This window comes from Syngnathus scovelli, chromosome 14 (assembly GCF_024217435.2).
Source record: "Syngnathus scovelli strain Florida chromosome 14, RoL_Ssco_1.2, whole genome shotgun sequence".
Classification (NCBI taxonomy): Eukaryota; Metazoa; Chordata; class Actinopteri; order Syngnathiformes; family Syngnathidae; genus Syngnathus; species Syngnathus scovelli.
Window position 1 is genome coordinate 1,261,198 of NC_090860.1, and position 12,717 is coordinate 1,273,914.

At 47.7% G+C, this 12,717-nt stretch overlaps 1 protein-coding gene and 1 pseudogene across 1 annotated transcript; both read right to left on the reverse strand.

The window, feature by feature from the left end:
- Positions 1 to 390: 390 nt before the first annotated feature.
- On the reverse strand, positions 391 to 1,649 carry LOC125980784 (janus kinase and microtubule-interacting protein 3-like). The gene is made up of 3 exons (XM_049740322.2): positions 1,154 to 1,649; positions 949 to 1,074; positions 391 to 588 (listed from the first exon to the last, which is right to left on the reverse strand). The coding sequence occupies exons 1-2, from the start codon at positions 1,364 to 1,366 to the stop codon at positions 958 to 960; spliced, it is 330 nt and encodes a 109-aa protein (XP_049596279.1). The 5' UTR covers positions 1,367 to 1,649; the 3' UTR covers positions 391 to 588; positions 949 to 957.
- Positions 1,650 to 12,317: 10,668 nt separating this feature from the next.
- On the reverse strand, positions 12,318 to 12,402 carry LOC125981574 (U5 spliceosomal RNA; annotated as a pseudogene).
- Positions 12,403 to 12,717: the final 315 nt, after the last annotated feature.

The following is a 12,717-nucleotide window of genomic DNA, read 5'->3' on the forward strand; positions in this document are numbered from 1 at the left end:
GGGTTCGATGCCTGATCAATGTTAGCCATGGAGTGAGCTGAAGTGCATGGCGCTGAAGATTTGAATCTTTGAAATGCGCTGAGGTCTGACATATCAGGCAGAATGGTTTGCCATCACGTTCAACAAAAAATAGAAACTTTCCCACTCTGATAAAAACGTCCTGTGTTCATCTACATATTTCCGTTTTGCTGTGCATCTTTTCCCTGCCATTTCGAGAGCCCAATTGACACTAACAGTTTACTGGAATGTGTTTGCCCATCCTACTTTGTGGAATTTCACCACATGCGCTTTTGACCAAAATACCAAATTGAACTCAAGTGAAGCCAACACGCACAACCCCCCCCCCCCCCCCCCCCCCACAAACAAAGCGGGAAAAAACGAAGACGTGCGTGTTCCGCCCACGCTGGATTTATTTGCACCTTTGAAAAGACACCGTATTGCCGCAGATGTGGCAAAGAGTACTTTTGGGCATCTGAGACGGAAGGATGTCCAAAGCATCACGTCACCTGCTCTGGTCGGCATGGTGGTGGGACGTTGAGGTCAACCGCTTTGGGGTTGGCTGAATCTTTGGTCACAGGATGCCACACACTTGAAGACAGAAGCAGAAAAGCAGAGCTAAATGCAAAATGTACTCACCGGTTTTTTTCCCCCCTGAAGAAATGGATGGACGGGTGGCCCCGGCTGGCCGGTGGGACTCTTGTTATTCTGACCCTTTTTAGTGCGCGTTTGGAGCAACAACCGTTTTTTGTGGCGCTCTCTTCTGGTTCAAGAGTGCCCTGCATGTGAATTTGCCTTTCCTGCCTTCTGATTGGATGAGCGCCGGTGTGACGCGGTGCCTCTGTCACTGTGGCGGGGGGTATACGTCGGCATCGGAGCGTCTGCCAACGTCTGAGACCAGCTGGCGGTGTATCGGAAGTGTCGAGTGCGGTGCCGCTGGAGCTCACTCACCAGCTGGTGTTAGAGCCACAGAATGAAGGCCAAGGAGAAGAATAGAAAGAGAAACAGAAACTTCTCCTCCAATTGTTTGATTTGTCTCTTCTGAGCTTCGATGAATTCTTTCAGCTCTTTGTTCCTCTAGGACGGAGAAATGGAAAGCGGCCTTCAAAAGCCAGTAAGCGTGCAAGTAAGTGCCGGGCTGGCTTTGGGCCCTTACCTGTTGCGCGCTGTGCAGCAGATCCATTCTCTCTTGGAGGATGCAAGCGTCGCGCTCCCTCAACTCGCACATCAGGGCTCGCTTCCATTGGTCCACGGCGCTCCTAAGCTCTTCTCTCTGATCCGCCGTTAGCACGTCATTCACGCCAGCGTGGCTGGCTTTTTCGCCGTCCGTGGCGGGGCAGTCCCGCTGCGGTAGCGCCTCGTACAACATGGCCTCCAGCTCCAGGATCCTCTGGGCCGCAATCCTCGTCCATCAGTGGTCCGGCGGGAGATTTGAGGGCGACTTACCTTATGAGCCTGGTCCATGGAACGCTTCCTGAAGTCCAACTCTTCATCCAGGTAGCCCTTCTGCTTACAGAACATATCCTAGCACAGCTCAAGGTCAGAATTGTTGGGGCACATTGCCGGAGTTCCCCTTGGCTGATGTCGCGTGTCTGTCTACCTTCTCACTTTCAATGTCCAACATCTACTGTTGAAGTGCTGACTTGGTCACTTTGATGTATTCTAACCACTGAGGAAAGGCTGCTGTCACATAAGCAGAATGCGAGAGCGTGCGTGGACGTGCGCGTTACCTTCTCGGCTAGGGTGAGAAGGGTCCTGGCGTGAATCATGACCACCTGCTCCTCGTTGGTGAGATTCTGCAAGAGCCCAAAGGCACAGCGTCAACTGTTAGGGTTTTCCAGGTTATCTTTATCGTAGGATTATGTTGGAATGTAAACTATAATGATTAAATCAATCTTGTCTTGCCCTCACAATGCAGAGTAAGATGAAGTGGTTGCTTCCTCTGCTTGATTGACCAGCTGCAGGGGAAGCAATCAAAGTTGTTCTGTTTCCCACAACAGTGTAAAACCTCCCCTGCTCTGATCTTATCAGAGGCCGGGGGTACACCAAACCTGTCCACTCTCACCCCCACTCTGTTCCTCCTAATAAATATGCCCTTGCAGGAAGGAGACTTTTAGATTTCATTCCTGTAGCGAGTGATCTCTCCACCTGCAGGTGTCTAAAAGAACTTGCTTGTCTCCCGTGTGGTTCTTGCAAAATAAGTTGGAGTGAGCAAATCTCTAACGTTTTGGTGCCGAAACCCGGGATCCCTCATACCCATCATCTGGCTGACGGAGGACGACGCGCTGTACACCGTCGACGGGCCAGCGTCCATTAGCCGGACCTGGTAAAGAAAGACCTGGGAAGGAAATTCTTCGCTAGGCCAGCATCTTAGGTCTGCCTTCGTCTGACAGAGGTGGATTGACGGGACCCGGCAGTGCAACGAACCAGGGGACAAGTAAGTTAAAGGCCTGAAGTTGTGTGATTGTGTTGTTGCTTGTGAAACGCGTAAAAAGGAAGAAGTGCACAGGAATAAGTTTTGTGGAAGGAGGGGGTGTTGTAGAGTCCCCCTCTGGATGAGGTGTCTCTTTTGGAGCAGTGGTTCTCAAACTGTTTTAAAATCTCAGTACCTCCGTGAATCATTATTTGACGACCACTGTTCTAGGGAGTACAACCTCGCGTTGGCAGGGCTGGGGACAAGGACTTTTGTCTTTAGTTCCCAGGGAAGGTGGGGGGTGTTGTAGAGTCCCCTCACTGGATGAAGCAGCTCCTTTTTTTTAAAAAAAGGAGGACTTCGCGTTGGCAGGGCTGGGGACAAGGACTTTTGTCTTTAGTTCCCAGGGAAGGTGGGGGGTGTTGTAGAGTCCCCTCACTGGATGAAGCAGCTCCTTTTTTTTTAAAAAGGAGGACTTCGCGTAGGCAGGGATAACTTGTGTGATTGAGTGTGTGACTGGTAGGATAAATTGACTAAGAAGCAGTTCTAGCGTTGATCCACGGCAATAAAACAGGCTAGTAATCTGTCGAAAGGTCAATTTAAACCTGCATTGAGGATCCTCAAAGAAAAAAAATTGAAAAAAAAATGTAAAACCTTAAACTACTGAAATTAAGATGGGAAAAAAGAACGGTAAATCTCTTGCTCTGCTCTTCTTTAAAACGAGAAGTTCATGGCAAGTAGATTTCTTAATTGTATGGAATACATGCTGAAGTGGTAGAAGTGCTAGAGTGTGGTTGAAATCTTCACAAAGAGATGAGAACGAATTCAAGAGACAAAAGCTAGAAAGATGAAAACTGATGCGGTCACAAGTGTTTGTCAGACCAGGAGACAATAAGGTCCCTGTGAGCAGGTGCAAGGCCGCAGCTCAAGCCGCGGCTCAAGCAAGGGGCAAGAGGAGTTTCCGGTCCTATGCAAATCATGTATCGAAATTTAAAAGATCTGAAACCTCTCCCATATGACAGCAAAACATGTCATTGTCAGGTTATCAAAAATCGTTTTAGATTGTTAGAGCCCCTGTCCACACAAGAAGTATGACAATGCTGTTTGTAGGCCCAATTACAAATGAATAGGGATCAAATTGTGTTACACTGAAGTTAAAATATGCAAATCAAGTGGTAAAGAAATGCAACTTGCTTCTAGAAGATAAATAAATAAAAGTAGAATGTGCTGTCCTCGTGTGCATGGGAGGGACCAGCTCATGATCGACCACAGGAAATGGCCAGCCTGTGACGAATCATTGGTGCTGGGAACTACCTTTTGCATGCGAGAGCTGTGCATGTGTGTGCGTATATGTTAAAATGATGAACATTGGCTAACGTTTTAGTATAAAAAAAATTGCTAGACTGTGGTCTATTCAATTTACACCGCAGAACAGAAACAATTTTGACAGATAAAAATGAAAGAAAAAGAGAGAAATCTGTTTGCGAACAGAAACTAATCCACACTAGTGCATGTTAGTGTCAAGCCCTCATGAGAAATTCGGAGTTAACAAAACAACAGAACATGCTTTCAGGAATTGGGAGAAGCTAAATTGTGAATTTAAGATTTTGCAATGCTACATTTAATAGGAATAATTGATTGGTTGTGTTATAAGATTATGCAAACTTTTAAATGCAAGCTAAATCTGAGAGATTGAGTTCTTCAAATTTAAAAACAAAGAAAAGAAATTCAGATTAATTTGCCAATTGTTTGTTTTAGTTAAGTTTTTTTGAATTGGTGGATTGTTCTACCAGGAAACCTGAGTTGAAAATGATATATGAATGTTGTGTTGTGAGCTTGGATGAATTGGGACCAATGTGATAGAAAGACTCCTTTTTGGAGACTGCGTGTGAGATTCAAATGAACATTGATGAATGATAGCCTGAATGAAAAGAAATTACAGGTTGAATGGTTGAAGTCGTTGGTGACTACTATAGAAAATTAGTAGAGCGACTTCGATGAAAGAGTGATTTTGAGCAGGTTGAATGTTAGAAAGAAACACATAGCTTTTGGATTGATAATTAACTAGAAGAAAAAAAACTGGAGAACCAGTAACACATGCAGAAGATGTGTGAACTGAGAAATTGAGAAGCGTTTTGGAAAGAAAGTCAACTTAAATGATGATGGAATCGTATGTAGTAAAGAACGCATTCTCCCAAAAAGTTTGTCAAGGTGTGAGGCATGGGCGTTGCCAAGCCTCAAAAAGGGGGGAGTGAGTAGGACAGATAGTGGAAGATAGTAATAATACAACACGTTATGACAATGAATTTTCGAATACATTTGGTGTTATATTGTGGCAAATTTTTTGTTCTGGTGTAGATAGGTTAGCAACACGAGAGATTTAGAGGTTCAAAAGAAAGACAGTTAAAAGAAAACATTTTTGATTTGGACAATTGCAGGCTAACAGGAACATGAGAACGATAAGAACTACGAGGTGGGATCCAATTTCATTGGGGAGATTGAGAATTCACAGCACCATACTCTAAGTCACATTTTTGAGCAAGCATGACAATAACATGTGAGAGGTCAAGACATACAGATCAGGGCTTGATGTGGAAAGCAGACCTCGATGAGTTGATTTTCAATAATGATACTGAAGACAACATACTGTCCGATTAAATTGGAACTATAGATAAAATGTAGCTCAAAAATAGGATGAGTTGCAGGATTTATGATATAAAACCGAGACCGCTGTTATTAGGAGAATTTGAAGTTTGGTAAATAAACGTTACCAGCAAATTGATGGAAGCAGCTACATTTGGAAATAGTCTTACAAGTTTGATGTCCCAGCCTGTCATTCTCAGTGTCAGAGTCCCTGAAACCCAATCCGAGACTTCGCCTGCAGCCGTGAACAACTACAAAATGGTGCCTGGCTCTGAAGCACCTTTGACCTTTGGCGAAGGACAAGAAAAGACTGCTGTTGTGCTTGGAGGAGGACAAGTACACTCCGGAGGACAGATAACATCCTCGGGGACGAGAAAAGACAGTGAAAAGCGGAGGAACTCACAATGATGAAAATTGACTCATTTGAACAATGGACTCATTCAAGAGTGATGGATGGGGTCGCTCTGAAGCAACAACAAAAGAACACCAACTTGAGAGGGTGAAGTGCGGCAAAAAGATATGGACTTGGAGTGTCCGACAACCAAATCGCACTCCTTGCTACGGTGTTCCCAAATTTGGTGAAGCTTGGTTCAAAGTGGAAGGGAGGTTCATTGTGCACTGAGTTTGACAGAACTGAGGAGATTTGATAAATAAATAAATACAAATTTGAAAAATACGTAGGGCTACAGATTATAATCAGAGATTGAACAGATTTGGATAAAACAAATAGGCTAAAACGGTAGGAAACAAGAGCGAGATCTGATATTTTGGCTCATCAAGCTTAAAACGTAGAGGTCGAGTTATATAAATTCAATGACCCCCGCCTCCCCCGGGACGTGGGAAAAGCTCTGCCGGAGGTGGGAGTTGAAGCTCTTCCTGACAGGAGATTATGCCAGACGTTCCCAGCAGACCCTCACAGAGTGTTTGGGTCTGCCAGGTCGGACCAGCATCTTCCCCCACCATCGGAGCCAACCCACCACCAGGTGGTGATCAGTTGACAGCTCCGCCCCTCTTTTCTCCCGAGTGTCCAAAACATGCGGCCGCAAATCTGATGACACAACTACAAAGTCCTGGTGCCATTGCCCACGTGAGCATTGAAGTCACCCAGTAGAACGATGGAGTCCCCAGAAGGAGCGCTCTCCAGCACTTCCTCCAGGGACTCCAAGAAGGGTGGGCATAGACACAAACAACAGTCACGACCCGCCCCCCCACCTGAAGGCGGAGGGAAGCTACCCTCTCGTTCACCGGGGTGAACCCCAATGTGCAGACGCCCAGCCGGGGGGGCAATAAGTATACCCACTACATCTGCTCGACACATCTCACACCGTGGGCAACTCCAGAGTGGAAGAGAGTCTAGCCCCTCTCGAGAGGGCTTCTACCGGAACCCAAACTGTGCGTGGAGGCTAGTCCGACTATATCTAGTCAGAATTTTTCTGCCTCGCACACCAGCTCGGGCTCCTTTCCAGCCAGAGAGGTGATATTCCATGTCCCAAGAGCTAGCTTCTGCAGCCGGGGATCAGACCGCCAAGGTCCCTGCCTTTGGCCACCGCCCAGCTCACACTGCACTCGACCCCTTTGGCCCCTCGCACAGGTGGTGAGCCCATGGGAAGGGGGACCAACGTTTCCTTTTCGGGTTGTGCCCGGCCGGGCCCCATGGGCGAAGGCCCGGCCACCAGACGCTCGCCTTCGAGCCCCGCCTCCAGGTGCAGCACAACCAACGTGTGGAAAAGATAATGCGCACGACATTTTTTCTCAAAAGCATGACTTGAAAGAAGGTCCAAACCAGACAAACAGCAGAGGATGGTTTTGATCTATCCACCTCTGGGTTATGGGCCCAGCACGCTCCCGCTGCGCCACTCTGCTGCTCAGTGCTAGCAATTCATCAAGTCCTCTAATCGGCTAACAAGCATTCGGTTCCAACTCGTAACTGGATTCTGACTGTCACTCATTACATTATGAACAAAGCTCAGTCGGGCAGCACTAACCTGGATGCTGGTGGAGAAACCAACTTTTTATCCACTTTCACATTTTATTAGAAATGTCAACAAAATTCAATGTTGAAACTGCAGTTGGTAGGTAGTGTCGCTGAAGCGCTGGATTTAGGCTCTCAGTCTCTACTAAGGCGTGCGTTCAAATCTTGTGTTAGTTCCGCTCTATTCTTCTGGCCTGACTCCTTTTGGCGCAGCCGTTGTACATATGATGACCCTGGAAAGTTCTTGGCAAATTCTCAATCTTTGCCTTTCATGTTCATCGGGTCTACCATTTTAATAGGTATCTACACTGTGTATTTGGATAGAGACTGGTCAAAGGGGACACATATATGCCTCGTGAACTACTACATGCATTACTGCGGATGAAGAAGAGTGAACAAATAAGTCATCAGACAAGTTTGCCGATTTTTTAGTGCCCATTAGAGCAGCACTCTGTTCCGTACTGTAACCTGTTAGGTTTGTTCCCAGTTCTTTATCTTTAATGCTCGATATGCTAACAGTAATTACCAAGAGAAAGCCTTCACAGTTTAGAGAATTTTAACCATAAAAGTGGTGATTTTACCCTTGCTTTTACTAATCAGTTCTGTTTTCATCCCAGCAAGTAAGTTGCTTTTAGAATTGGACCGAGCCATTTTTTACTTCACCTGGAAATCCAAGTCAGAGGGACTGAAGAGGGACACCATGAAGAAAAAGAAAAAAAAACAGAGGAGAAGGAGTCCCGAACTTAAAACTCTTCCTCGGAAGCAGATATGTTGCCCTGCACCTGCGAAGCGCGCTCGTTACACCAAATGCATCGAAAAGCCAAGCAATGACACGATTCTGGATGGGCTCATACTGTCACGGTCGGGTGGTGGAGCATGGAGCAGGACGACCAAGTGCAGCTTGGACCAGGGTTTATTGAAGCAACTCAAAATACAGACTCGGTAAACTGACATGACTTAAACAATAACTTGACTGACTGACCGGGACGTGGAACAAGAAGACAGCAGGACATGACGGCACCAAGACAGGACGACACACCGAACGACAGGAACCAAAACCAATGACCAAAACCAATGACCAAAACCAATGATCCGACAGGGAGAAAGGGGCAGACAGGACTTTTATACACAACAGGTAACGAGAGGCAGGTGGGAACAATCACACTGATCATGGGCACACAGGAGGGGAGGGGCGAGCACACAGACAGAAACCAAGACAGACACATAGTGGAGCAGGGCGAGACGTGACACATACCTCCGGAAACTAAAGCTAATACCCATCGACCAATGAATTCCTGTGTCTTTTAACGCGCCACCTTCTTATTTCTTCACCAAAAAGTTTTTGAAGAACTTTAAATTAGAGCAAGAAAATAGTGACATTTTAACAAGTCACAGATCTATGATCTCTGTCGTACAGCGGGAAGTGGTTTGTCCAGTGCTCGGACCCGCATTCGGCGAGCCCACAACAGTTTGGCACAACGTCAACCACCCCGCCCTCTCGAAACAAACTTGGGACCTGTCGTGGATGGTGGCCCATGATGGCCTCCCAGTCAGGTCCGTTATGCACTCCCGGGGCATATCAGCGCTCTCAACGTGCCCCCGACCTGGCTGTGGCGCCCAGGAGTCAGTGTGGCACCTGCTCAGGTAGTTCATGGCTGCCGTATACCTGTGGGCGACCTGCAGTTCCCGGCAAGGGAAGTGTTGAATGCAGACATCAACATCTCAACAGACCCTTCGCACCCAGGTTGCAGCCTGTTTGAACTACTCCCCTCCGGACGCCGTTATAGAGCTCTGTACACTAAAACCAGCAGACACAGAGACAGCTTCTTCCCCCAGGTTGTCGCTCTGATGAACTCACACCACTCTTAGAGTCTCAGAGTCATTACTGTGCAATAACATCCCGCTTTCCACACCTTTTTTGTTTACACTGTTTGTACTATGTGTCCTCTCTGCATCCATTGCAGCCTGGTCATCCTAGAAGAGGGACCCTCCCATCTGTGGTCTCTTCTCAAGGTTTCTCATTTCCCCTAGCTGGAGTTATGAGTTTTTCCTTGCCCTCTTGGGAGTTTAAGATCAGTTTAAGATCAGGGGATGTTTGAGAATATCTTTCATTTTTCACATGTTGTTGTTAGTCACCTAAATGTTGAACAGAGGCTGTGATTTACCGAAGTCAAATTCTTTGTTTGGCACGCTCAAACATGGCGAATAAAAAAACTCTTGAATCTTGAATCTTGAACCTTGTACTCTATGGGGTGAGCCCGTTGAAAATCAAGCAAGAAGACTTTACAAAGCAGTGGCTCACTTTTGCTGCCATCAAAGACGCCATGTGGACTTCCAGAAATTTGCTGGTAAGGAGGCACAGACAGACAAGGAAATGATGGAATTGGGCTAAAATGGTGCACGAAAACAGTGTGTATTCACCTTTATATTTTGCTTCATGTAGCCTTATCAAAATGAATAAAACTTCTCTCTGTATGTGCATTCACGTGTAACATTGAAGGAGGTAGATATTTTGTTTCAATATTTAAATAAATACCATCATTGTCTATTAAGACACTAAAAGTTGATGGAACATTTTTTGTAGGGCTGCTGTGTTTTAACAAGGAAAGACTCATGTGCTTATGGATGAAGACGACTTGTACTTGTGATTGTGCTTGTGAACAGTAAAGAGGAGTGCTTGTGCAATTGACAGGGTTGGTTATTGGTTTTTATTTAAAAACAATATTTTTTGCCAAATTACAATAGACTGGCATGTGCCAATTCAAATGGGTCCCACCAGAAGTTAAACTGCATTGATAAACGAAGCCCCTTCGTTAGTCATCACTTTACCGTGGAGGAGGGGTTTGCACGCCCCAATGATCCTAGCAGCCATCTTGTCTGGGGCTTCATGCCCCTGGTAGGGTCATCCATGGCAAACGGATCCTAGGTGAAGGGCCAGACAAAGCACGGCTCTCACAAGCCCCTTATGAAGAAAAACATAAATGGATTTTGTTTTCCCTCGCCCGGACGCGGGTCACCTGGCCCCACATCTGGAGCCAGGCGTGGAGGTGGGGCTCGAAGGCGAGCGTCTGGTGGCCAGGCCTTCACCCACGGGGCCCGGCTGGGCACAGCCCGAAAAGGAAACATGGGTCCCCCTTCCCATGGGCTCACCACCTGCCGGAGGGGCCAAAGGGGTCGGGTGCAGTGCAAAATGGGCGGCGGAAAAAGGCAGGGACCTTGGCGGACCGATCCCTGGCTGCAGAAGCTGACTCTTGGGACATGGAATATCGCCTCTCTGACTGAAAAGGAGCCCGAGCTGGGCGTGGGAGGAGTTTGGCGAGGCCATGGAGAATGACTTCCGGATGGCTTCGAGGAAATTCTGGTCCACCATCCGGCGTCTCAGGAGGGGGAACCAGTGCACCGTCAACACTGTTTACACTGGAGATGACGTGCTGCTGACCTCGACACGGGACGTCGTGAGTCGGTGGGGAGAGTACTTTGAAGACCTCCTCAATTCCACCGACACGCCTTCCATTGTGGAAACAGGGCCTGGAGACTCTGAGGTGGACTCTCCAATCTCTGGGGTCGAACTCACTGAGGTAATCAAAAAAGTCCTCTGGGGCATGGCCCCGGGGGTGGATGAGATCCGCCCAGAGTTTTTAAAGGCTCTGGATGTTGTGGGACTATCATGGCTGACACGCCTCTACAGCATTGCGTGGACATCGGGGACGGTGCCTCTGGATTGGCAGACTGGGGTGGTGGTTCCCCTCTTTAAGACGGGAGACCGGAGGTTGTGTTCCAACTATAGGGGAATCACACTCCTCAGCCTCCCTGGTAAGGTCTATTCAGGGGTGCTGGAGATGATGGTCTGTCGGGAGGTCGAACCTCGGATTAAGGAGGAGCAGTGTGGCTTTTGTCCTGGCCATGGAACAGTGGACCAGCTCTACACCCTGGGCAGGATCCTCGAGGGGGCATGGGAGTTCGCCCAACCTGTCCACATGTGTTTTGTGGACTTGGAGAAGGGGTTCAATCGTGTCCTTCGGGAAGTTTTGTGGAGGGTGCTTCGGGAGTACGGGGTGCTGAGCCAACTGATAAGGGCGGTTTGGTCCCTGTATCACCAATACCAGAGTTTGGTCCGCATTTCTGGCAGTAAGTCAGATTCTTTCCCAGTGAGGGCTGGACTCTGCCAAGGCTGCCCTTTGTCACCGATTCTGTTCATAATGGTTATGGACAGAATTTCTAGACGCAGCCAAGGCGTTGAGGGGGTCCAGTTCTGGGACCTCAGCATTGCGTCTCTGCTTTTTGCAGATGACGTGGTGCTGTTGGCTTCTTCAAGCCGTGATCTCCAGCTCTCACTGGGGTGGTTCGCAGCCGAGTGTGAAGTGGTCGGGATGAGGGTCAGCACCTCCAAATCCGAGGCCATGGTCCTCGGTCGGAAAAGGGTGGGATGCCCTCTCCGGATCGGGGATGAGATCCTGCCCCAAGTGGAGGAGTTCAAGTATCTTTGGGTCTTGTTCACGAGTGAGAGCAGGATGGAGCGCGAGATCGACAGGCGGTTTGGTGCAGCGTCGGCAGTAATGCGAACTCTGTACTAATCTGTCGTGGTGAAGAGAGAGCTGAGACAAAAGGCAAAGCTCTCAATTTACCGGTCGATCTACGCTCCTACCCTCAACTATGGTCACGAGCTTTGGGTCGTGACCGAAAGAACGAGATCCAGAATACAAGCGGCCGAAATGAGTTTCCTCTGCAGGGTGTCCGGGCTCTCCCTTGAGAAGCTTGGTCATCCGGGAGGGACTCGGAGTAGAGCCGCTGCTCTTCTACGGTGAGAGGAGCCAGATGAGGTGGCTCAGGCATCTCATCAGGATGCCTCCTGGACGCCTCCCTTTGGAAGTGTTCCGGACATGTCCCACCGGTAGGAGACCTCGCGGGCGATCCAGGACGTGCTGGAAAGACTATGTCTCTCGGCTGGCCTGGGAACGCCTTGGGATTCCCCGGGTTGAGTTGGATGAAGTGGCTGGGGAGAGGGAAGCCTGGGAGTCCCTCCTAAAGCTGTCTCCCCCTCGACCCAACCCGGATAAGCGGAATAGGGTGGATAAATGGATGGATGATAAACGAGGTTTTAAACGTGATTGTCTGTCTGCACTCGGCATAATTTCTCTGTTTATGTGAACATGTTCACACGTGCCGGTATGAATTATGTGAACGTATGATTGTTGCACGGAGTATGATATAGGCGGCTATCCGTTGCAATATTGATATTCTTTCGCAGAGCATCAACAAATTGAGATATACTCTTATTGTTCCTCTCCACGGAAATGGTATACTCTTTATTGTTCCTCTCCACAGAAATCTTTAGTAAAAGGCGAAAGATTTATTCGATCTGAAGAGAAACGAGTGATCTGAAAATCTGAGTCAAAACGGGCCACCCCACTGCTGGTCTCACTAAATTCACAGGCGGTCTCACACTCAAATTGCAGCAACCATTCCTTCTAATACAAACAATAGAAGTTGATGGATTTACTATACTTACAAGGACTCAAGCAAAATAGAATGTTTAAACGAGTATTTTGTGTTCATTAATGTCTCACTTACTTTAAACATTGTTGGCGCACAGGATTGTAGGTATCTGATCGAACACTGATGGCGCTCGTTCTTTCAATTATATTGGGCGTCTATTTTGATTATTGATGGTAAAAACAGTTGTATGTCTTGG